The sequence below is a fragment of the Eulemur rufifrons genome, chromosome 19 (genome assembly GCF_041146395.1).
Source record: "Eulemur rufifrons isolate Redbay chromosome 19, OSU_ERuf_1, whole genome shotgun sequence".
NCBI lineage: Eukaryota > Metazoa > Chordata > Mammalia > Primates > Lemuridae > Eulemur > Eulemur rufifrons.
The window spans coordinates 60,973,227-60,999,626 of NC_091001.1; the positions used below are offsets into that span (position 1 = coordinate 60,973,227).

The following is a 26,400-nucleotide window of genomic DNA, read 5'->3' on the forward strand; positions in this document are numbered from 1 at the left end:
CCCCATGTGTTTCCCGCCTCCTCGCCTTGTTCTTGCTGTTCTTCCTGCCTGGAATGCACCCACCCACATCTCGGCCTCTTGAAATTCTAGCAGTCCTCCAAGTCCTCTTTGAACTTATGCCATGAAGTCTTTCCTTTGTTTCTGCAACCACAATCTCTCCTTCATTCTTCCTTTTACTATGTGCCTCTCTTCGTGCAACTTGTGTACCTGATATATTCCCTTATGATAATGTAAACTCTTAAAGCACAGAAACTACCTCTTAATTGTCTTCATAACTCTCGGAGCACTAACAGGGGTACCTGGCATGCATTAGGTACTTGGAAATATTGAATTAAGTAGAACAAATGTACATACATGTCTACCCAGAGTCTCTTAAGGAGAAATAAAATAACAGAAAGGCCCAAGAACAACACCTGGAGCAGATCCACATTTGGGGGCTGAAAGGATGAGAAAGGTTGGTAAAGGGGAGCATTTCAATAAAACCCACCCCCCATCAGAAGCAGCCAACAGAGACAGTGACTCACAGCTGACAGAGACACCAGTACTCGCTGGAACATGAATGACGTGTCAGAGCAAATGTCATCTTCAAGGCTCCGTCCATATTCTAGCAAGAGAGTGAAATTAGCAACATCAGAATAAAGAGTCTTGTCCTACGCTGTGTCTCACTCCAGAGCATTCTGTCCCCTCAGGATCAGCCTGTTTACTGAAGCAGCTCATCATGAGGTTTTCCACCCCACACACAATTTTTCAAAAACTGGACTCTGATAAAATGGTTCAGATAAGTTTATCTTGTTGTCATAGTGAAATGAGATGTTCCCGTTCCTTAGAGAAGGAGAAAGCCGGGGCCGAAATCCTCTCTCTGTGGTTCCTACTGTCCAGGGGTCTGTCGCGAACATGGTTCTCAGAGCTGCGGAGGCAGCAGCAGCCGTGCAATGGCCACTGCAGCATCACAAGTGGGAGGCCAGAGTGGAGCTTCTGAACCCATCTTTGGGGACAGGGGCCGGGGCTGTCAAACACAAACCCTAGCATGCACCTTTTCTACCACATCTCGCACTGGAGAGGTTCTGACAAGTTACCCAAGAGACGCTCCAACCCTTCACCGCCCTCAAGGGAGAAAACCCACATTGAGACCCAGGTCCTAGCTCCAAACTCCCAGGGTTTAGAATCTCCTGTTCTGAACACTTACCAAAAAGCTCTTATTGTGGTTGGTTTTTTTCTACAAAAGGAACACATGTTGACTACAGAAAACTTACAAAAAATAAATCGGTATCATGAAGCAGGGGGCAAAAAAAAAAAACCTCCACCATAATCTCATCATCCAGAAACAATAATCATTGATAACATTTTGGTGAATATATTTCCTAATTTCCCCCCACATACACATATTATTTTCCTTTCTTAAAAAAAATGGTATGTTGTTAACTGTGTCAATTTTTTAATGGGATCACAGCATAGTATTTTATAGCTTATCTTTTCCACTTATCTATATTCCATTACCATTTAATATAATTTAATAATATTCTTCAATATTAGTTTTAATGACTATATAACAGTCCATTGTGTGAGTGTGCCATATTTTTTTTAGCTAATCTGCTACTGTTGGACATTTTTAGCTAAAATAAACAACATCTAATAAACACTGCAGTATCTAAACCTTTGTGCATTTTTTGTTATATTCTTAGGGCAAAAAGTACGCCTTTTTAAAAAGGCTTTTCATACGTATCATCCTCTGGAGGTTTCTAAGAGGAGAGTGAATGGCTATCATTCTGAGATGGCTGGAGGACGTACAGTCCAGTCTGGAGGTAAGAAGTTGGCCCCTCCAGGCCGCTAAGATTTGCTGGTGCCACCATTTTGAACAAACACCTTTGATCCTTTGCTTGCTAACACGGAACAGCTTTCCAACTTTTCGAATAATAAAATATGGCACTGGATAGCCCAAGTAGAGTGGCATCTTCACGTGAGAAGTCTTAAGTAGCCAACAGTTAGCCATTTGCTTAGACAGGGATCTGCCTCAAAGCAGAGCTTGGCACCTAGGATCCCTCATGGCCTGCGTTTCTATGAAGAGGGTCTAACCAGCGGATAACCATTTGCTGCTAGTCTCATTCTCAAATCACAGCAAAACCGTGGCCAGGGCCACTGAGGATGTCACATACGCTGCTGGTAGAGCTGGTTTATGCGCCGGATCTCCTCAGGGGTCCGGGAGGCCAGGATCTCGATCAGGCAGCCCTCATCCGTGCCGGCTCCCTAAACACGAAACCAGAGTGGGAGGAGCATATGAGCCAGTTTATAAAGTTAAGTCCCAGACATGGAAGGAACACAGCCATGAATCTGCAGAGAATAAAGACAACCCACTGGGTTCTAGCAACACAATCTGTTAACTTTTAATTGTCCTGACCCAAATCCAGTGTGTTTGCCATAATAATTATTAGTAATAACAAACATTTATAGACTGTTTACTATGTGTTGGTTATTGTGCTGGGTTAGGTACAGTTTCTGCTTCTCTGGTGGCTTAATCTTTCCTTGAGCTCCTCTGTTCTCTTCCTCTGAAGGGCAGAACCTTCAGGCAAAGACTTTGTCACCTCTTTGCTTTCCCAGAGCCTAGCCCAGAACATTCCACAAGGCTAAGTACTTGTGGACATGGTTGAGGAGGGGAATTGTACAGATGCTGCTCAACTTACAATGGGGTTACATCTTGGTAAACCCATCATAAAGTTGAAAAATTGTAAGTAGAACCATCCTAAGTCAGGGACCATCTAGATTTGCATTTTATACTTGGTCATTAAAAATCAGCAGACCCCAGCTAGAGCAGGCACCACTGATTGGTCATCTAGGGATGCCAAGACCCCTCTTGCCAGTTCTAATCCTCGAGGCCCCCTGGCGTCAGTCATAAACTTATATATCTCAAAAGTCGCTAACACCACAAGACAATTTCTGCAACTGTACCAAAAGCTGCAATCACTCCCTACTGAGCCACAGGAAGAAGCAAATGATTCTGTAACTTTTTTTGGAAAACAACTTTAAATTATAATGCTATAATATAATGTAATGTTTTCAAGCTGTCATCAATGAAGGAAAATTTTTCTCCTATATGTCATCCTCCCCACTCTCAGAAGGCCTTTGTCCCAGTTTCTGGAGGAAGCTTGTCAGTGTTTGCACTGACAGCACCAGGGGCACCGAGGAGGAGCAGCCACAAACCTTCATGGCCCTGTGCAGCTCCTGCACGTCGTACAGCACCGTGGGCGTCATCAGCGCCACTATCGTCTGCTCGAAGTTGCCACTCAGTTCTGACTTCAGGTCGTCCATCAGGTCCTGCAACGCAAGAAAGTGGCTCCGCTTAACTGCTGCCGTAACTTAAACCAGCCACTCTCCAAGTGTGGTCCAGGGACGCCTGGGTCTCTGAGACCCTTTCAGGGGCCAGCAAGGTCAAAACTATTTTCATAATAAGAATAAGACATACTCGCCTTTTCACTCTCATTCTCTCGCGTGTGTACACTGGAGTTTTCGTAAGGCTACTCGATGTATCTATGTATCAACAATTATGTCAAAAGGCTACTAAAATACTCCCTCCATTCCCAACTACATATCTGTACAAGATCAGATTTTCTTCATATACCTCAGCCAAAACCACATATTGGAATAAACTGAATGCAGAAGCAGATGGAAGAATCCGGTTGTCATCCATTAAGCCAGACATTAAAGAGATTTGCAAAATGTACAACAATGCCAACCTTCTCACTAAATTTTTTTGTTTTGCAATATATAGCTATTTTTCATTCAAATGGTATTTATAGTAACATGTAATACATTTATTGTTATTTTTACGAAGTTAACACATACTTTTAAATGTCCTCAGTTTTAATTTCTTTCTTTTATTTATTTTTTTATTTTTTGAGACAGAGTCTCACTCTGTTGCCCAGGCTAGAGTGCCTGTGGCGTCAGCCTAGGTCACAGCAACCTCAAACTCCTGGGCTCAAACGATCCTTCTGCCTCAGCCTCCCAAGTAGCTGGGACTATAGGCATGAGCCACCATGCTTGACTAATTTTTTCTTTATATTTTTAGTTGTCCAGCTAGTTTCTTTCTATTTTTAGTAGAGAGGGGGTCTCGCTCTTGCTCAGGCTGGTCTCAAACTCCTGAGCTCAAATGATCTGCCCACCTCGGCCTCCCAGAGTGCTAGGATTACAGGCGTGAGCCACCATGCCCAGCCCAATTTTAATTTCTAATGTGTTCAATATCAATAGATATAGTCCATAAAAACAAAAAAGTCCTCAATAATTAAAGAGTGTAAAAGGGCCTTGAGGTCAAAATGTTTGTAGACACTGACTTAAATGTATTTGCTAACTTAACAGTAAATCCTGAATACATCTCCAAGTCAATATTTACCTGGCACATTTGTAACAGCTGCAGAGAATTCTAAATATAAATATAGGTGCAATATAACTTCTTTAATCAGTCCTTTGTTTCTATTTTTCTACTGTTATACACACAAGGCCTTTAGTTGTATTTTTGTGATCATTCACGATTATTTCTTAAGACTCAATTCCTAAAAAGAAATACAATTATTTGGACAAAGGACCAAATTCTAAAGACATTTATTCATATTTCCTCCTAGAACAGGTCAGAGAATTTAAGAACCTTCTTAAGATCAATCAACTTAATCCATCAATAAGGAGCCAAGCTGCTATTCAAACCCCAAATCTCTGATTCTCACAAACCTGATTCCACAACACTTTGTTTCAATCTACTGTGCATATTTTTATGTTATAGCCATACATGTTGAATGAATGAATGAATGAACAAATTAGTGCTCAATCTGTTAATGTCAGGCATCTTAACCAGCTACCATCTGATGAGCTTAGCTGTGAAACTGAACATCAATCCTGATGCATGCAGTAATGCGTTTAGGTCTCTAGTTCACACAGTACAGGTACGTTCATGCCTGTTTGTGTTCACTGAATTTCTTTGGGGATGGAGAATAGTTTAAAATGTCCAGAAGACAGAGCAATTCTGACCACAGGAATCCCATTCCCTACTTGGGTGCCCAGTCAAGGTGTGCACACAGATGCTCTGGGGAATAGCTGAGCCAGCCCGGCCCCACCCAGCAGTTTAATACTTTAATACTTTACTACTTTGAGAAGTAGTCTCAGTTCACCTGTTTGTAAAAGTATCTCAGGGCAGAAATACTTAACATAGAGCTTCTGTACTCTGACACCTGGAGACACTCATTGATGATGCTTCCTCAATAAAAAGGTTCTTGATAACCACATAGGTGGGTTTGCAATGATGTGGAAAGATTGAGTGGAATGATTCTGGTGAATGAGTCATTGAAAATAGAGATAAAAGAGATAGTTCCTGAGTGTGTGGGATTCAAACTAAAAGGGGAAAACACAGTAACTGAACAACATCTGAATACATAAGCTACTAAAACACAATCATACATGTGAACACATAAAGCCCCACTCTAGAATTTGAGGGGGTGCCCCTCCATTGAGGAGCATCAAAAGAATGAATGTATGCTACAAGCAGATGCATGTGGAAGAGTCCAAACGGACCTTAAATCCTAGGAGGGCCTATTTAAAACAAACTGGATGTAAACATTTTAGTCACTTTGGGGAGTCTTCATCCATAGCGGCCTAAAAGAAGCCATCAAGGCCAGAGAAGCAGCTCTGGAAGCTCAGCCTTGCCTGGTGCTCAAAAGGGTCATAAGTTGAGCCCATGTGACAACCAAGGCCCTGCGAGAACTGTGGGAAGGGACCAGCTTGGCCTTGAGGTCTGTGAATCATAGAGCTCCCTGAAATCACTTGTGGAGAAGTATAGTGGGAGAAACCTGTGTTGAAATTGTTTTTTGTTTGTTTGTTTTTGTTTTTTGGTTTTTTGGGTTTTTTTCCAAGAACATCTTTAAAGAAGACAAAGGATCCATCTTTGAAAATGTAATACCACTTCGGGAATCTAGATCAGGGAGAGCCCTGCTTCTTCTCTGTCGCCTGCCAAGTCCCTGCCAAGTCAGCCACGGAGCAGGAGAGGTTAGGGTTAGGGTTAGGTGGTCTTGTAGGCCTACCCTGCCAATGGTGGTCTTGTAGGCCGTCCTGATTTCCTGGCGCTGGGCAGTGTTGCGGTAGGCAAGGACTCCGATAATGGCATCTTCATCGGTGCCTGGGGCAGAGCAGAGACAGTGAGTGACTGTGATTTGAGAGACGAATGAGAATGTGGGTTACCCAAACATACACAGAGGGCATTCTAAGAATAGAGGTGCTTGTTCAGAGAGTTTGTCTATATTACTGGGAAACAGACGCTAGATTTGAGTCTTGGGTCTCCTTGAATTAGCTGTTTACCACTGAACAAAATAGTTAACTTCTCTAAGCATTAATTTCTTTATCTATCCACGTGAATGATCACAGGACTTTCCCTCCCTGGGCTGCTGCAAGTGTTACATAAGATAATTAAGTGCCCAGCACTTACTAAACCTTCAATAAATGCTGACAAGAGTAATTCTTCTTCCCCTCCTCTGGAACTCTTTTCACATCTTTTAGATCTCCTATATCTGTCTTCCACAGTCTCACTTTTCCTCCCCTAGTTTTTGTCTCTTTATCATTTCCTCTGAGTTTTGAAACAAATCAAATTTGTCTTTTAATTCACTGACTTGGCATTTTGCAGAATTTAAGTTGCCTGCTCACTGCATTCACTGTGTTTTAAAATCTGTAAATGTGTTTTTAAATCTGTAATTGTGTTTTTTATTTCTAATCTATCTTTCCTGAACTCAAACGGTTCTCTTTATATAACTGCCGAAAAATTCCCATGACACCCATTCCTACCAAAACTTTAAGTTATGAATTACAAATTAAAATGTCCTAAGTTTTGCTTGCCTGTTTCTTACAGCAGCTTTTACAAAGGGGACTTTATTCTGATTTTTCAAATGGGTCCCTTGTCTTTGTAACAGCTGGATGTTCCTGTATGTTTGGACAGTCTTCTGTTTCCTCATTGTCTCTACCGTATGGGGAATTGTGAGGAGTTACAGAAGTGGTTTTTGAAATATTTCAGAAACAAATGAAAAAATGTAGGTTCACCATATTATTCCTTGCAAGACTCAAGATCAAGAAAAATGTGAGGTGTAGGGAGGAAGCTATAGAACTTTAAGTTTACATACCTTAAGGACCTACTTTTTGTTCTTATAAAAAAAAAAAAAAAAGGGGCAGGGGGTTGGGGGGAACTGGGGAATGATAGATACAACCATCCTTTTCCCGTTCAGCACTCTCAGCTGGGGGAGAAAGTCCATCACCTTTTCACACTTCCTGTTTCTATGAAAGGCACCACCCTTCCTCCAAGTTTGAACCCTCAACATGGCTTTGCTTTTTTTTTTTTTTACCCTCTCCCTTCCTTCACATTCAAAGTTCCTGCCAAGTCATGCAAATTCTTGCTCTCTAACCTTCTTTGCATTCTGCCTCCCCTTTTTCAATTCCTACCACTATCACTCCAATTCAGGATTTCAGGGTTTCATTCTCGACAACTGCAAAAGTCTGCTAATTCTTACCTCCTAATTGGTCTTCCCAAAGTCTTTCCAGATTTATTTTCCTAAAAAGAAAAACTCTGACAATGTCCCTTCCCTGCTCAGAAGTACACAAAGGCTCCCCACCGTCTGCTGGATTTACTACAGGTGCTATAGTTGGTGTTTGAGACTCTGCTGTCTACAATATCCCATTCACTACTGTAAGCATCCACATAAAAGATAGCAGGCAGCCCAATTCACAGGTTTAGCTCTAGAATTATTGTGCTTTACCCAACTGTATAGCCACTCCATTCTTCTGACTTCCTTCTTGGCAGTCTATTGGTTTATATGGCTCCTGAACCTCCTCCATTTAACATCGTGATTCTGGCATTTGTTGCTTCCTGGCCAATACCTTTGGGCCATCCATCACCCTATGTCTGAGCTTCTTATAGGTGGCTTTCATAGTAGCACCGCAGGACCTTCCTTTGGTACCTGCCTTCTCAAAAAGCTCCCAACCAGCCTACTCCTGTTTTGCAAGTTCCTCTGCCACAAGCTGCCTTTCCATGCATTTACCATAACTCCCCTTAGGGCTCAGCGCACGCTCTTCCATTCACCTGAAACACATTCTCTCTTAACTCTGCTTATTGAAACTCAATCATCTCCGAAGGCCCATTTGAAATTCTGCATCCTCCAAGAAGTTTTGCTTGATGCCCCTAATAAAATGTGATCTCCTCTCTGCGAACCCCAGTGGGATCTTACTTGTGCCCCTCCTATCATATTGTGAACTGGCCATAGTTATATCTGTGCATGACTTAGCTATGCTAGTATCCATGGACTATGTGGCCACAAGGACACATTTTTTAGTCCTTGTCTCCTCTGACAGTCGGCTTCGCACTGGCCCACACATAGCAGGCAATGAAAAAGGGTTGTTTGTGCCAAATGTCTCCTATTTTGATAATTTTGAATGCCATGTGGTAATGTTCTATATTAAAGTGTTCTTGCCTATACCAAAGAGTTAGGATAAACCTGAAACAAAAATGGTGGGTCCAGTACATTTTCTCTTTTATTTATGAAAAAGGGAAAATGAGAAGAAAGGTGCATAGATTCAGTACGATGTTCTGTTCAGAAGTGGGCAGTAGGATAGAACAGTGGCTTAACCTCCAGCTCTGGAGTCAGACATGAAGCACTGACCATGCAAAGATGGAGGAAAAGTGTTCTATAAATTGCCTAGAATCCTGACTCTGCCACTTACTGGTTCTGAGACCTCAGGCAAGTTAGATAACCTCTCCACACCCCAACTTCTCAGCAGTAAAATAAGCTGCTGCCAAGATTGAAAGAGATAACCTATGGAAATCTCTATGCCTCACCCAGAGTAGAGCTTAATAAACGTTTGCTATTAGTGCTACTGTTCTTGTTACTGTTAGCAGCATTGAGGCTAAGTAAAACAAACCCTTTTTGGACCAAAAGCCTGGGAAAGAAGGTCTGATGGTCAAGTGTTTTTACCCAAATCTCAAGGAGATTCTAAACAGCAGCTAAGAACCAGGGGATACTTCTCTGGCCAAAAGTCCACCCAGGCAAGTCTTGGAGGCAGGGACTATGGGGTAGCCTGCAGTGCACCCCATATGACCCACCCAGCACGAGGCCTTGAACCTCAGGGATCTAACTGAAGTGTAGCACACTGGAAAACGGTATCAGCCTTCTCACATTAAGCTCCACACACTGCATGTTGGTGCTGTCACAGTGGAGCTGTGCCCATCACGGCTGTAACAAGCAGAGGGACTCAAGGGAAAGAACATGGACTTAGAGCTGTCAGGCCTCAGCTTGAGACAGGGCCCTGCCAAGTGTGAGCCACGGCTCAGTTCCACTTACTACTGACTTTGTGAGAGTTACTTGGTTTCTCTGGGTCTCAGTTTCACATCTGTAAAATGGGACTAAAATAATAACAGTAAGACCTGCTTTCACTAAATCACATGGTTCTTACACACATCCAATGAGATAATGTTTGTGAAATTGCTTTGTAAACCTTATGGCATTATACACATACCAGCTCTAATTTGAAAACAAATACATTTCTAAGTTTTATAAACAGATTCATAATGTTGTAATACAAAGCAGATTTAAACAATTGGGGAAACCAAATTATTTGGCAAACAAATACATTTCTGAAGTTTTATATACAGATTCTTTTTTTTTTTTTTGAGACAGAGTCTCACTCTGTCACTTGGGCTAGAGTGCCATGGTGTCAGCCTAGCTCACGGCAACCTCAAACTCCTGGGCTTAAGCGATCCTCCTGCATCAGCCTCCCAAGTAGCTGGGACTACAGCTGCACACCACCATGCCTGGCTAATTTTTTCTATTTTTAGTAGAGACAGGGTCTTGCTCTTGCTCCGGCTGCTCTCGAACTCCTTAACTCAAGGAATCTTTCCACCTTGGCCTCTGGAGTGCTAGGATTATAGGCGTGAGCCACAACGCCCCACCCTTATATACATATTTTAACATTGTAATTCCAAGCAGATTTAAACAATTGGGAAATCCATAATGAGTGCATTAAATTTAAAATTCTTTATTAAAATGATGACTGAATGCCCCTCCCCATCTAATTTGTCTTGAAAAACCAATTTGTTCCTGTGTGTTTTCTGAAAGAGACACCCACTCGCGATTGCCAGAGTCACACAGTACCGTCCTCTGTGACTCTATGACGTACAGCGCACGAGGGAGGATTCGCCTCCCGCGGGACACTTACCGAACCCTTTCATGGCCTTCCTCAGGCTCTGGGCGTCTTCGGCAGCATTGAATCCTGAGGCAGCTTTGACGGTACCTCCTTTGCTTGCCTGAGTACACAAACGGTGGCGTGACTGAGATGCAGGCTCTGACCAATACGGAGGCATCTCACTCATATGCTGAGCACCTACCATGGCCCAGACAGTACTCCAGGTGCTGGGGACAGCAGTGACCATAAGTGAGGCTTTTGCTCTCTTGGGGCTGATGCTCTAGTTCAGGGGGAGGCAGACAGCAAACGAGCCAACATATCAAGACTCCATAACGTGCCTGGGGGTGAGAAGTGCTGTGAAGCAGACAGAGAGGTGCTGGAGGGGATGCTCGGAGGAGCGACATTTAGGCTGAGAGCTGAATGTATGAAGCAGCTGCCCATGCAAAGGCGGAGGGAAGTGTTACGGGCAGAGGAAACAGCTACTGCAAGGGCCCTGAGGTTGCAGCCAGCTCCTAAGGAGCGGTGGGACAGAGGCCAGGTGACTCAAGTGGTGGGCAAGGAGAGAAGAGGTAAGATTAGCTACACCACCGCCTATGGGGTAATCTGTCCCCCCCAAAATGAAAAATATCAAACCAATCAAGCCTCTAGAGCCAAAAACCAATTTGCAGGAAATAGAGGACAGAGGAAAATGTTAAACCACACCAAAGGGAGCAGTCAGAAAAACCCAGACTCTGAGAAACACTACTTAACAAATGATCTATAATATTAATAGTTTCTTCAACAAATAAATTGCAAGGGGAATTTAAAAAGAGAGAGTTGAAGGGGAACTATAGTCTAAAAGAAATTTAAAAAGCATATCGATGATCGTAACGTGTGAACTTTATTTGGATCCTGAATCAAACAAACAGTAAAAAAAACCAAATTGGCAAATGTGAACAAGTGTCACATTGAGACAATTGGAAATGTAAACACTAACTTGATGCTTGATAACATTAGGAATTAGTCTTAACATTTTTAGGTATAATAATGGTATTATGGTTACATTTTATCTTTCTACAAGGTTTCACTTATACCTATTGAAACAGTTTACAGATGAAATGATAAGATGTCTGGAATTTGCTTCAAAATGACACAGGTGGGAGGAAGTGAGTGGAGATAAAGAAGAAACAAGATTAACCATGAGTTAATAATTATTGATAGGTCCACAAAGGGGTTCCTTATAATATTCTGCTTACTTTTGTATATGTTTAGTCTTTTCCATAGTAAAAATTAAAAATAAATAAAAAGAAAGAAAATCAGAGAGGTGGGTTGAGGCCAGAGCAAGGCAGCCCTTCCAAGCTGAGAAAGGAGTCTGTACCATCCTAAGTGCAGAAGGAAGCCACTGACAGGTTTTAAACAAGGGGGTGGGACATGTGATCTGATCTATATATTTAAAAGATCCCTCAGGCTGCTGTGGGGAGATGCAGAGATCAGTTGAGAGTCTGGGCCAAGATCCGGGGGTGGGATAAGATGCTAGACTAGGGTGAAATAATTAAGATGGAAATAAACAGACAGACTCAGCACATGTTTTGGAGCAAAGGCGACAGAACTTGCTGATGGACTGACGTGGGAGGTGAGAATGGAAAAGAATCAAGTATAACTTTAAATCTTTTTCGTGAGCAGCTGGGTATCGTTTACCCAGATGGGGAAAACTGGAGGAGGAATACCAGATTTGGGGTGGCAGTGGGGGGTAGGATTTAGAAGTTCTATTTTCAAAGTATTAAGTTTGGGATGTCCATTAAACATCCCGGTGGAATTATCCAAAGGACAGTTGGTTATACCATATAAGTCTAGAGGTCAAGTCTAAAGTAATAAATTTAGGATGCATCAGCATTTGGGTGGTATTTGATGAGATGACGGAAGGAGAAAGTGAAAATAGAGAAGAACAGGGACCTAGGACAAGCCTGGATCTCTCCAACAGTACAGGTCCAGCAGAGAAGGAGAACCCGGAAAGGACGACTGAGAAGGAGCAGTCCTTGGGGTCAAAGGAAATTCAGGAAAGGGCATTGTCCCAGGCTGAGGAAGGAGGGAGAGGTGAGCACCTGCTATAGTGAGAAGCTTAGTGGGAAGGAACACAGGCACTGGAGCGAGATAGACCCGGGCTTGAATCTTGTCTTCAGCCTGTTCTAGCTGTGTAGCCAGGGGAAGCTTCATTTTTCTCACTCGTATACTAGGAATAATGATATCAACTCACAGGTTGTTGTAATAATGAAAGAGGATAAGACAAGAAAGTACTTAGCACTGAACCCAGGAAAAAGTAAACACTAAAACAAAAACTTGAACTCATGGCTATCATCATTGTCATCGTTATTATTAAATAGGACTCCATATAGCCATATCTCCATAATAAATATAGTAGTGAGATTCTTTGTATCTATTTCTTATAATATCCCTCGGTGCCAGCCTATGGGGTAATACCAAAGGTGGTAAAAACAGTGTAGAATAGAGCTAAAGCTTCCCGATGATTTAATTTGATCCAAGGATGTAATATGGGCCATCTAAAGGAATAGAGGATTTTTTCCCTGCAGGGCAGTTCGCTAGCAAACCAGACAAGCTTTATGTGCTACACCACCCGGGCCTGGACCTCTTAGGCCTACTGTGGCCCACATCAACCCATCCAAGTCCTCAGATACCACAGGGCATGGCCCTCCTCTTCTGAATGACCAGGCTTTCATATCCTGGATATGGTCAGTACCCAACACTTAATCATCACCCTCTGTATACCTGACAGAAGAAAGTAGAAATTTATGATACCAACTTCCTTGGAGCACTGTTATGAATTGTATCCCCCCAAAAAAGACATGTTGAAGTCCTAACCCCAGTGCGTCAGAATGTGACCTTATTTGCAAATAGGACCATTGCTCGTGCAATTAGTTAAGATGAGGTCATACTGGAGAAGGGTGGGCCCCTAATCCAATATGACCAGTGTCCTAACAAGAAGATGGCCATGTGAAGACAGAGATACACAGGGAAAGCACCATATGACAAAGGCAGGGACAGGTTATGCAGCAGCAAGCCAAAGACACCTAAGTGCCTGCAAACCACCAGAAGCTAGGAAGAGGCACAGAAGGATTCTCCAATAGGTTTCAGAGGGAGCACAGCCCTGCTGACACCTGCATTTTGGATGTCTGGCCTCCAGAACTGTGAGGCAATACGTTTCTATTATTTTAAGCCACCTCATTTGTGGTACTTTGTTATGGCAGCCCTAGGAAACTAATACAGGCACTTTTCTTCTTTTTCTTCTACTATATATCAGTACTAATAAACAAATTGGTGATTTGCTGTCAAAGTTAATGTGGCCTAACAGCCTTTGGCTCCACCACGAGACAGCTTTTTGTTTGCTTGGTTTTTTGGAGATGAGTTCTTCCTATTTTGCCCAGGCTGGGCTCAAACTCATGACCCTCCTGCCTCAGCCCCCTGAATAGCTGGGACTACAGGCGCACACCACCATGCCCAGCTGAGACAGCTTTCTGAGTTGAATGTTTCACAAGGTTCTTTTAAAACTCTAGTATTAACAAATATTTGGATGATACTCAAACACTGCATGCAACTTTAAAACAAACTACATTCCTCAGGGACATGAATATGGGATTAAAATTAATATTTAACAAGATGAATCGATCGAGAGATTTGCAAGGGTGGTTCAGTTTATCAATTAGCATTCTTAGTCACTCTTTTTCTCCAAGATCAAGAAATTTGTTCCTTGTTAGCCCTATAAATATCCATACTGATTATATTCCAGGGCATAATGTACCATTATCCAATCTGGGAAGACAGGGGATTCCAATCCAGGAAGGCTCATTGTGGTAGCAGGCAAAGGAAACAGAGAGGATGTTGGGAAGAATGACAAAAATGAATAGCTAGAAATAACTGCTGTATTCACAACTTATGAAATATTATTGGTATTATATTAATGAAGATGATAGACGTCAAAAAGATTGGAATACAACACAATGGAACCATCGTGAGCAGTAGAAAGGGATGGAGGAACACACTACTGATACACACAACATGGATGAATTGCAAGACACATAATGCTCAGGTCAGAGGAAGAAGTCAGAAACAAAAAAGTACATACTCTGTGATTCCATTTATAGGATGTTCTAGAACAGGCAAAACTAATCGATGGCGGTAACAATTAGAACAGTGGTTGCATTCTAGGGTGGAGTGGAGAGCAGGTGGGGGCTGACCTGGAAGGCACATGAAGGAGCCTCTGGGAATGAGAAAATATCCTATCTTGATAGAGGAGTAGGTTACATTTGTCAAAGCTCATCTACCAGTAGCCTTAGGGGCTATGTAGTTCACTATATGTAAATTATATCTCCATAAAAAAAATTGTTTTAAATACTTTAATACAATGACTTTTAAAACATATGGTCATTAAAGAGAATTTGGAAAATTCAAATAAAAATATTAAAACACCCATAACCACCATCTAGAGTAAATAATTTTAATGACATAAAATGTAATATAAACGTTAGTACAGAGATTAGATAAAGCATAAGATGAGAGTGAATACATAACTTTTATATCCTACTTTATCATTTTATTCTAAGTATGTCCCTATACTAAGTGCAAAAAAAAAAAAAAAAAAAAAAAAAGCAGAACACAAAACTGTTATTTATGCTCTTATTACTACTATTTAAAAAATCATTTTAGGCCAGGCTAATGGGACTCATGCCTATAGTTCCAGCACTTTGGGAGGCTGAGGCAGGAGAATCACTTGACACCAGGAGTTCAATACCAGCCTGGGCAACAGAGCAAGACCCTATCTCTAAAACAAACAAACAAAAAATTTTAATTAGCTAGGTGTGGTGGTACATGCCTGTAGTCCCAGCTACTCGCAGGAGGGTCAATTGAGCACAGGGGTTCAAGGATGCAGTGAGCTATGATGATGCCACTGCACTCCAGCCTGGGTGACAGAGTAAGACTCTGTCTCTGGAAAAAAAAAAAAAAAAAAGATCACACATATGAGTAAGGTCAAAAATAAAATAATCGCAAATAGTTGGGATTTTCAATATTGTAACTGCATAGCATGGTTTACTTTTCTTTTCTTTTCTTTTTTTTTTTTTTTTTTTGAGACAGAGTCTCACTCTGTTGCCCAGGCTAGAGTGAGTGCCGTGGCGTCAGCCTAGCTCACAGCAACCTCAAACTCCTGAGCTCAAGCGATCCTCCTGTCTCAGCCTCCCGAGTAGTTGGGACTACAGGCATGCACCACCATGCCCGGCTAATTTTTTCTATATATATTTTTAGCTGTCCATATAATTTCTTTCTATTTTTAGTAGAGATGGGGTCTCGCTCTTGCTCAGGCTGGTCTCGAACTCCTGAGCTCAAACGATCTGCCCCCCTCGGCCTCCCAAAGAGCTAGGATTACAGGCGTGAGCCACCGTGCCCGGCCTACTTTTCTTTTAAAAATGTCCCTTATCTGTCTAACAAATAACAGTCATAATGGAAAAACAGGTTTTTAGGAGGAAAGGTGAGAGCAACTGAAGTAATTTCTCTGGAGTGGAAAGCACAGTGAAGACCATGTGGGTACAGTCCTCACGTGTGGGCAAGCTGGGAGCTGCTGAAGGCAGGAAGAGCACTCTGTTAATGTTGAGTCCGCAGAGCCTAGTACCACGTCTGGCACAAAGTACGGACACCATAAACATTCCTGAAAAAATATTCTCCATGTCCAGGGAGAATCAATCAATAAGAATGGATTTTAAATTAAAGCATAAGAGGTTTGGGGCAGACATGAATAAACCTTTGTCAGGGATCATGAAGAAAATTCTGGAATGTCCAATGTAAAAAAAAACTTTTTTAAAGAGTATTTTACTATATACCCAGGATAGTTTACACATCCATCTTCCTAAAGGAAGGCATCTAGAGGATCTCCAGTTCCTCTCCAGGTATAAGATTTCTCCTCCTATTATTCCTTCCCAGAAGAGCAGGGGTCAGAATCAGGCAACTATTCAGAAAGCTCGTTTGGGTGGGGGAAGGAGAGCAGATGGCCAGCCTTAGGTAGAGCCACGTTTCCACCTTGGGAACTGAACTTTAACAGAACTCCCAAAGGGATTGGATTCCATGCCTGTCCCAGAGATCAGATAACCAAGTTCGGAGGAGTCTGATCACAGTCGAAAGCAGGAGGAGATGACATCCCTCCTGATGAGCCTAAAATGATGGGACTGCACCAAATATCAACAGTGGTCATCTTCTGGGGTAGAACCTCCAGGATTTCTAGTTTTTCCTTTTTAAATGTGCTAAAATAAATACGTAGTGCTTCTGCAAAGAGATAACTATAACTTGTTTCTATATTCTCAGGCTGTTAAGAGGATTCAAAGGATGCTCTCTCTGAATCAATTTTCAGGGTCAAGTTGCTTACTACTGCTGAAAGAAATTAAAATGATGTTTAAAAAAAACCCTGCCTTTTCATGTCCTCCTCCCTTTCCCCCTGTTGAGCAAACAGTGCTTTGTTTAAACTAACAGTGGCTGAGTACACATCCCGTACCTGTCTGCAGCTGGCACCACGTAGGGTGAGGCGCTCCACAACTTACCATGGCCATGACTCTGTGTCAAGATCAGAGTTCAGTCACCCCGGCAGATGCTCCTCTGTGATAAAAGCAGAGGGAAAATTACTGTGAGGAGGGAAGTGGCATTAAAATCATTAATCAGGGTAATTTGTAGTTTGCACGAAGTTAAGCCATGAGAAAATAACACCCAACTTCATCAAAAGGCCAGCTATTGATTAGCCAAAGATACAAAGGCGAGGCTAACAATTACACAGAAACTGTTAAAACAGCCAAGTAGTTTATTATGCCAACAAAATGTTTTCCTACCTGCTCTTCTGTTTGGAGATAACACACTACAGAAACAATTCCTTTTTTTTGTTAGGGTGAAGTATCACCACTTGTACTCAAACCAGACATAGATTCTGAACTGTACGCTACAGTGTGGACCAGAAGAGGTGCCCCCTTTGAGAGAAGAGATGATTGATCCAACTGCAGCAGGAGAAAGTACAGCACCCGGCATACACTCTGACTATGTGATGTGTGTGTGTGTGTGTGTGTGTGTGTGTGTAATGACAGCCTGCAACCCAATCAACATTAGAATCTTTTCATGTCCCAATGGCTATCTTCACTGCCACCATTCTATGGTTAAAGATGCTTCTTCCCTGTGAACTGCAGCCTTACACGCTCAATTTTGTCCTCAGTTTTCATATCCCCTCCTTCATCAGAAAGACTGGAATCATCGCACGTTTTTTTTCAGTTGTTCAGAATGCAAGACATGTCTTCACCATAGGCCTCTTATAGGCAGGCCCTAAGGGGCAGGCTAACCACCTCCTGTTCCCATATCCAAATCATATGAACAGAGCTCCTTTTCTAAAGTTAGATCCTTTACCTAGGTCATCCTAGAACCAGAAGTACAGGCATCCCTGGAAGCTTGTTAAAAATACAGACTCTCGGGCCCCCACCCCAGACCTCCTGTCAGAATCTGCATTTTAACAAGATTCCCCAAATATTCGTCTGCACACTAGTTTGAAAAGCCCTGGCCTAGACAATGATAACTACATACTTCTTGAATCACTTGATTAACACGTAAGCCCTGTCTGGGCACATTTGCTTTTTACCTTCCAGCCTTCCTCAGGCCCAGCTCCATTCGTCATTGTTCCCCACCGTCCATTGCAGACTTACCGCACATTACATGGGTGTTCAGTCCCTTCCAAAGGGACAGCCAGCTGGTTCTGGGGCACAGCCTGAGCAAAGGTGCAGAGGCAGGAAAGAGCAGCGGGTTCAGGGACAATAAGGAGACAAGGCAGGAGCAGAGGGCTCTTCCCAGGAAGGCTCAGAGACAAGGTTGGAGAAGCAGAAGGGAACTGATTGGTAAGAGCCTTGTACGCCCAACTGAGGAGTTTGGCTTTAACAATACACTAGAGTAATTGGAAAATAGTGGAAAGTCTTTTGTAATTTGCAGAGAAATATTAAAATAAAAGAAACGCTTTAGCAAGGTACTATACTATAGGGTAGTCTGGATTGAGGGCCAGGGGTCAGGAAGGCCCTCAGGCCCTGTAGGAGAGAGACTACTACAGGAACACACAGGGAGAGGCGAGGCTCTGGGCAGGGTGTGACACCTGGAATATGACATACATAAGATGTTTGGAAGGAAGGCTTTATTGGATGTAGTGACTCATGGACTGTATAGATTTATTCATTCAACACCATATATTCATAAAGTGCCTCTATATTCCAGGCACTGTTCTAGTTGACAGAGACAATACAGGGAGTGAGAGAAAGAACTCGCCTTCAAGGAGCTTACAGCTATGATCCGAGAGACCAAAACAGACACCCTATGTCAACTAAGGTGGACCCTAAGGTTAAGGAAACAAAGCTACCTATGGGTCGAGGGTTCAGGACCTGGCTGGCATGCCAAATTTCTAAATTCCTACAAGAAAAACCATACTTGCTAAACCCCTTAACAGTAAGAGCTATCAACTCTGATTTACAACTCAGACTACTACAACTCTAATCAGACAGAGGACCAGCCTTATGAACATTCTTTCCTGATAAGGAACTGCAGATCGTAAGCCAGTTTCAGCCAGCTTGTAGAGGCTGCACACAAACTGTCCTTGTGTCTATAGTTCACCTTTTGACATAAGGAGCCAAATTCCACCACATTTTAATACCAAAACCTTGCCCCAAAGTGAACATGGGATGTATGTTACATATATGTTTGCCCATTACATATGTGCTTGGCTCCCCTCATAAATATGCATAGCTTTTCCCCTAAACCTACTGATTGTGTATGATACTGGCCTGTGAGGCATAAAACCCAACCTGTCACTCTTCCAAGAGAGCACCTCTGGCACAAGCGGGAGACTCTCTTCCTAGTTTGCAAACCTATATCACCAATAAAGCTCTTCTTTCTATTATTAATATTTAGCCATCGTCATGGTCTTTTGGATGACATAGTCTACCGGGAGAGATAGACAACAAATAAACAAGTGAATAAATAATCTCTGACACCAGTGAGATGAAAATATAACAGGATAATGGTACTGAACAAGGATCAGCCTACAAGCCAAGGATGGTTTTTACATTTTCAAACAGCTTACAAAAAGTCAAAAAATATTTTATATGAAATTTGAACTTCAGTGCCCATAAATAAAGACTAACTGGAGCACAGTCACACCCATTTGTTTATATAAAGTCTGTGACTACATTCATGCTACAACAGCAGAAATGAATAGTTGTGACAGAGACCATACAGCCCACACAGTCGAATATATTTATTGTCTGGCCCTTCACAGAAAAAGTTAGCTGACCCCTGATATGGAGAATGACATGATCGGTTGCCAGGAAGGAGCTGGCCTAGACAGGGTGATCAAGGAGGTGTCTCTAAGGAGATGACATCTAAGCTAAGAACTGAATGAAGGGAAGAGGCCAGCCACTCAAAGTTCTGGAGGAGAATTCTTTCAGGCAGAGGAAACAGTTAGTGCAAAGGTCCTGAGGCAGAAATGAGACTATTATGTTTGAGGGATGAATAAAAGCATCATGAATAAGAGCAAAAGTGGCAAGAGATGAAGATGGAATAGAGCCATGGGATATTGTGACTTACAATAAGGAATGTATATTTGATCTTTGTCCTGTTCCTGGCACAGAACTCCTAAATCCCTTGGAATTTCCTAAGTGATGAGAACAATAAGGGTGAAAGGAGTGTCTTTTGTTATTCATAACAAGCTCCTTTCAACCACACCTGAGTTTATATTAATGAGGTTTATATTAATTAATGAGTTTATATTAATGAGGATGGGGAACTGGTTGCCAGGGGAACCAACTATGCAATTAGAGGGTTGGAATTTTCAGCCCATCCCCTTACCTCAGGGGAGGGGAGAGGGGCTGGCGATTGAATTAATCATCAATGGCCAGTTATTTAATCAATCATGTCTATGTAATAAAAACCCAAAAGGATGGTGGGGGGCGAGGGGTGGAGGGTTCAAAGAGCTTCCAGGCTGCGAACACAGGGAGACGCTGGGAAGGTGGTGCACCTGGAGAGGCCATGGCAGCTCTGAGCCCTTCCCACACACCGAGCCCCATGGTCTCTCCCATCAGGCTGCTCCCGAACTGCATGTTTTTTTAATGATAAACTGGTTTTCCTGATTTCTGTGAGCCATTCTAGCAAATGAGTGAACACAAGATGGGGGTTGTGGGAACCTCTGATTTACAGCCATTTGGTCAGAAGTGCAGGTGACAATCTGGACTTGTGACTGGTGTCGGAAGTGGGGAGCAGTATTGTGGGACTGAGCCCTTAACCTGTGGGGTATGACACTAACTCCAAGTGGATAATGTCAGAATTGAGTTAAATTGTAGGACACCCAGTTGGTGTCTGAAGAGAACCGGAGAATTGGTTGGTGTGGTTCCTCAGCCCCACACATCCAGTACCAGAAGTGAAGTGTTGAGAGTATAAGGAAAAACAAACTGTTTTTCCTATACAATTGGTGTCAGAAATGGGATTTGCTAGAATGGCCCTGGCTCACCAAAACATGTGGTTTGAGAAGAGAAAGGATGAGAGGGTGGGAGGTGAGGAACCTTTGATTCCTAGTGGCCACGTGGTCACCCACAGTATGGAGCCATTGTAGTGCTGAGATCAGTTACTAAAGATAAAAGTTACCCCAAGAGTCGGTTCACTGGATGCATAAGGAAATACAAACTAATAAGGTGAGGCCAGTGTGGTGGCTCACACCTGTAACCCCAGCACTTTGAGAGGCTGAGGTGGGAGGATGGCTTGAGGCCAAGAGTTAGAAGCCAGCCTGGGCAACGCAGCAAGACCCTATCTCTAAAAAAAAAAAAGTACCCATATCCCTCATTAAGTATAATTTGTGTGTGATTTGAATTTAGTTGCTGCTGCTGTCGGGCTGACAACCACTCTGGCAGACACAGCTTTTAGGAGCAAGGGCCTCCCCCGCTTTGCTTCCACACAGTTTTGGAATAAATGACAAGTGAGAAGGCAGGGAAGGGGGACACTTCCCAAAAAAGTCAACCTTTAATGTGAACATCTCCACTCCTTTTTACTATATCAAGAAGTGGAAAGGCTGCTTGAGCGAAGTGTTCTGGAAATACTGAGAGCCATTATTCAAGGAGCAAGAAATATTTTACTAAAGGAAACAATAAAGCATCATACTTGAACACCGGGTGCTTTTAGCTAATTTATTTTGAGACGTGGACAGCACACAGCCATAAATCCATTTATATAGGCAGCTGCTGTAAATTTATTAAAGTTTTACCAGTACGAAGTGAGTTTCTAAATAGACTATAAAAATGAACACAGAAAATGGTGTTCCTTGACTCTTTCAGCAGACACCAAATAATACACATAATGCCAGTCCACACAAATGCTTACTGGCACAGTGCCTGGCACCCAGAAAGGCCTCAATAACTCTTGGCAAGGACGAGGGGGAGCAGAAAGGGAGGGAAAGAACTGCACCTCACAACACAAAATTGCTGCAGACCTCCTCGTAGCCGCACAAAGTGACCAGCTCCCAAGGGATGCAAGATCTTTCTTCCCAAAGCTCTGCCTAGAGCCACCCATCCGCCCCCACTGCCCACCTGTCCTGTGGTGCCGTGCTCTTCGCAGATCGTCTGTAGGAAATTCTGTGCTACCTCAGCTTCCTTGATTCTTTTGTTCCTTCTCTCTAAAGGCCTTCCTACAATCCAGAAACAGAACAATATGACCCAGTTCACAATGACTCAGACTGTGCTGGAGTTTTCAAAGTTCCTCAGCTGCTCACAGATGGGGCAAAATAAGCAGCAACTATACCTCAGTTTTTACATCTGTAAAATGTAAACACACTCACATTTCAGGGGTGGTTCAAATGACCCCAAAGAGCATGAGGACTCCTCAAGATCGAGGGATGAAGACTGAAGGTGACACATTTTTTTAGTGATGTCTAAGAAAACTCAGGGTTACGCAGAATGTGGGTAGGGAATGCAGCTTCTTAACAATATCCAAACTGTCTATACCTAGGACCTGGGATAGGGCTCCTTAAGTTTTTAAGTCAAAGTTTTAGAGACAATAAAAGAAAGCTGGGAATTAAATGTGTGAGATCTATCCCAATAGCAGTTAAATAAGGGAAAAATAGGTTGCAAAGATATTTAACCTATTTCAAGTAAGATTACATAAATTTGTGGAAATAATTTATAATGGGTTTGTAAAGAAAAATTAGGTATGGTGAGAATACATCTCTATTGTTTTCCAGGGGGATGTCCAGAAGGAAAATGATACCCTGTCACTATCGTATCACTGCCAGAAATCCGCAAGCTAGGTGCTGACTCAAGTATAAAGTTTCTTATGTCCTCACGACAGATTGCGGGTACATGGAACAAGGACTTCTGATTTCAAGGACGTGCCATATGTGGAGGCAACAGCATCGTGCATTTCCCCCCTTACCCAGAATTTGGAAAGCAGGCAAAGTAGATAGAGCCCTGAGCATTAGACTAGTAAAATCAGCAAATGCCCATCAAAACAAAGATATGCAAACTCATCTTAATGGGAAAGAATGGCTCCTGGGCTGAAGCAGACTTTCTGAAATGTATCAGCGTATTTAAAGAAAAATTGTGTCCTACAAGCCCCACACAAAACTGTCACAGAGGCTTCCTTTGAAATCTTCATCAAAGCCCTGTCCTAAGGAAAGGGTGGGTCCGGTGGTCCAGGGCTCCGTTATTTCCCATCTGTGAAGGTGAATTCTGTTCATCTAATACCTTTTATTCTGGTTTCCTGGCTGCCAAGCAACTGTTGGACTAGAGTTTGGCTTCCCAACTGGACTTGTCTACAAGTGTTGGAACATAAGGATTTTTGTCTAAGTAACAATATATTTCTTAATGTAAATAAATTGGTAGCACACGTGTGTTTGCATGTGTGTATATGTGTGTTGTGGTGTGGCCAGCCTGGTAGACAGGAACCCTCCCCAAGAGTGGAACTCCTTCTTGGTGTGCTAAGGAATACAGTTTCTCTGGGTCTGCTGGATGTTGCACTGTGGTGAATTCACATCCAGCAATGGATGCTCTTCTTGAGACCCCAACTCCACTTGGCAGCCTCCATACAGAGTCCCAACACTGACCCACATCCCAGCACAGGCGACCAGAGCATACATTATGAAGGGACTTGCTGGCCTCGTGGCACATTCTTACTGAATCCGTCTCCTCCCTGGAAGATCACATGTGAGTGAGTCATTCACCATTTCTTTTTGGTACGTGGTTTCATTTTACATCCCATAAGGATGACAAATTTAAACCACTGGCTGTGGATTTTCAGAGGGTATGACTGGGCTCCACCCAAGCACTAAAGGCTTTCAAAATCATCTATAAAATAGGAACATGAAAATAACTTTTTTTTTCTGCTTTTTTTTTCTCCTACCTTAGATCCTTTCAAAGGTAAAGGAAGCTTTGTTGCAGTGATGGGGTTTGAGTGGGGAGAAATAAACATTTTCAAATATTTATTCAAGGGCAAAATGTATAAGCTAAATAAATGCAAACATTTGGAGACCTATCTGCTAAGCAATCCTAGATAAAAATCTATTCTACCCCAGCACTGGCCAGTTACTCACAGCATTGTGGAGGACAACCATAATAGTTTCAATCCACAAATGATTCAAATACCACATTTTACATATAATTTAAAACATCCCACTCCTTCTCTATCCATCATGCCAAAGTCTCTTAAAGTTTTTACTCTACTCCTTGTCTAACAGGCAGAGGAAGGAGGGAAGGAACATTTACTAAATACTTCTCTACGTTATCTGAGTTAAGCTACCCAATAACTATTGGAATAATGATTATTATTTCCACTTTGTAAGTTAAAAACTGAGACTTAGAAAAGCTGTGTTATTTGCCTGAGGTCACACAGTTTAGCACATGGGCAGACTGGGATCAAACACCCATATGTCTGATTAGAAAGCCAGCCGGATGTACAGTATGAAAACTGGCTGTGGTGAGCTCTGCTTTGTATAAAAATAAAAAGAGAGCCAAGGTGGCCTAAACAACTGTCAGAAAAGGTGACTGGATCCTGTATGCTTAGCTCAATCCCTGCCATGTTAAACGTCTTGTCTCAGTTTCCCCAGGAGTAAGTTTCAAGGAGGGCATAAATTAAAGTATATTCTAATAAGCTTTATAAATGTGTAGCTGCCCCACCTGGTTTCTCTGCATACTGCATTCAGCTTACATCGTACAGTACTTCAGATATTCCTAAGTAATGTTTTTTATTGTTATCTGAGTGACTCCTCGTGTCACCTGTGGACTAGAGACTTTTGGAATTCTGGTGACTATTTTTTCATTGTTGTTGGGAGTTTTTTTGGTTTTTTTGTTTGTTTTTTTAACTATTCTGCCTTTTAATTGCAGACAAACTGTTTGGATCCCCCTCGTCTCAGGCCAGTGACCGCAGAAACGAGAAGTTGATGTAGTGGCAATGCTGATTATTGCTCACTGTCATGGGACTGATGTGATAGTTTACTGACGTTTCCTGTTCATTCATTCATTCACTCGTTCGACAAACCTTATCTGAATGCTGCCCCACACCAGGTACCATTTTAGGTGGTAAAAGGCACACTTTGATGTCCACCTGTACACCTTTCATAACAACCTATTATTCCCTATCCCTTGTCTGTTTAAGAGTAACCTACCATTTAAAAAAAAAAAAAAATCCTGGAGGCTATTGGTGATGATTTTGGTTGAACTTCCTTCCTGTTGCAAGGACTCTACAACCTTGCTCAATGGTCATCTCCCAGCTTCTAGTCACCCTCTGGCTTGACGACTTAGTCCTCATGGGGCAGGCTTGCCACTGCTAAGGAGCTCTAAGAATCAGGAGAGTGGCCTTATATTCCTTGTCCTGTCTTTTGGAGCTAGAGGGACTTTATTTTAAAATAAATATTTATTGACCATTTAGTTGTATTGAATGCTTAGATATTTTATCCATATTATATCCTTTTGTCCCCTCATTGTCCAGTGAACTAGATATGATAATTTAAGTTTTAGACAAGCTAAGCATAGTATCCAAGGTCACTCAGTAGTAGGGAACAAGAGCTATGTTTTCACGGCTCTGACTATAGAGACTTCATATTATACCATGCCAAATACATGTATGTACACACACGTGTATAATTATGTGTAAAGGCAGATGACAATTCTAGAAGCTTTCAGAATAATGATGGAATAAAAACTTTAAATTGTCACATTTCTTGCTGAGCTAAACACATCCTTGTTCTTCCTATCTTTAACAAGCTGGATGCAAAAAAAAAAAACAAAACAACAACAGCAACAAGAACATTCCTCTCCCAGACTTATCTGATGGACACTGGACCATACTTTCACTGGCAGACAGATGGCTCCCAGTCAAAAGTGTTTAGTCCAAGGCTAGTGGCCATTTAAGGAGAACAGTGCATTTCTAATTCCCACACACCCTGCCCTACTTCAGTCACAGTCTTTCTAGTGGGAGAACAACATGGCACGGCTCTGTGATAGTGTCTCTTTGAGCAGACACGTGGTCAGAGTCGTGCCATCTCCATCTAGGAGGGACATAAGGATTCCACCCAAACACATTCTGTGCCTCCCCTTATACCACAGCCCAGCATCCTGTGCTCAGTGCAGGAAGGTCATGGCTGGTCCCACCACAATATAAAAGTGCCCAAAGTACAGCCTACTTCAGAGACTGACTGATGTGTCATGCCTTTGGAGTAGTCTGCATTCAGTGTCAAAGGAGGTTAGATATAATGACCCCATTTGGTTATGTTTATTCTAGTGCCAGCAATATTAAGATTATCCAGTACAGGCCGGGCGAGGTGGCTCACGCCTGTAATCCTAGCACTCTGGGAGGCCGAGGCGGGTGGATCGCTCAAGGTCAGGAGTTTGAGACCAGCCTGAGCAAGAGCGAGACCCCGTCTCTACTAAAAATAGAAAGAAATTATATGGACAACTAAAAATATATATATAGAAAAATTAGCCGGGCATAGTGGTGCATGCTTGTAGTCCCAGCTACTCAGGAGGCTGAGGCAGGAGGATCGCTTGAGCCCAGGAGGTTGAGGTTGCTGTGAGCTAGGCTGACGCCACGGCACTCACTCTAGCCTGGGCAACAAAGTGAGACTCTGTCTAAAAAAAAAAAAAAAAAAAAAAAGATTATCCAGTACATACCAGTAGAGAGAGAAAG

General features: G+C 42.5%; 1 protein-coding gene across 1 annotated transcript in view; it reads right to left on the reverse strand.

The window, feature by feature from the left end:
• ANXA4 (annexin A4) overlaps positions 1-26,400 on the reverse strand; it is a 54,063-nt gene that overhangs the window by 13,153 nt on the left and 14,510 nt on the right. The window contains exons 2-7 of the mRNA XM_069493930.1: positions 16,767-16,821; positions 10,225-10,312; positions 6,057-6,151; positions 3,196-3,309; positions 2,154-2,244; positions 525-604 (exon numbers count right to left, since the gene is read on the reverse strand). Coding sequence (XP_069350031.1) covers positions 525-604; positions 2,154-2,244; positions 3,196-3,309; positions 6,057-6,151; positions 10,225-10,312; positions 16,767-16,775 — 477 coding nt within the window. The 5' untranslated portion in view covers positions 16,776-16,821. The remainder of the gene's footprint in view (positions 1-524; positions 605-2,153; positions 2,245-3,195; positions 3,310-6,056; positions 6,152-10,224; positions 10,313-16,766; positions 16,822-26,400) is intronic.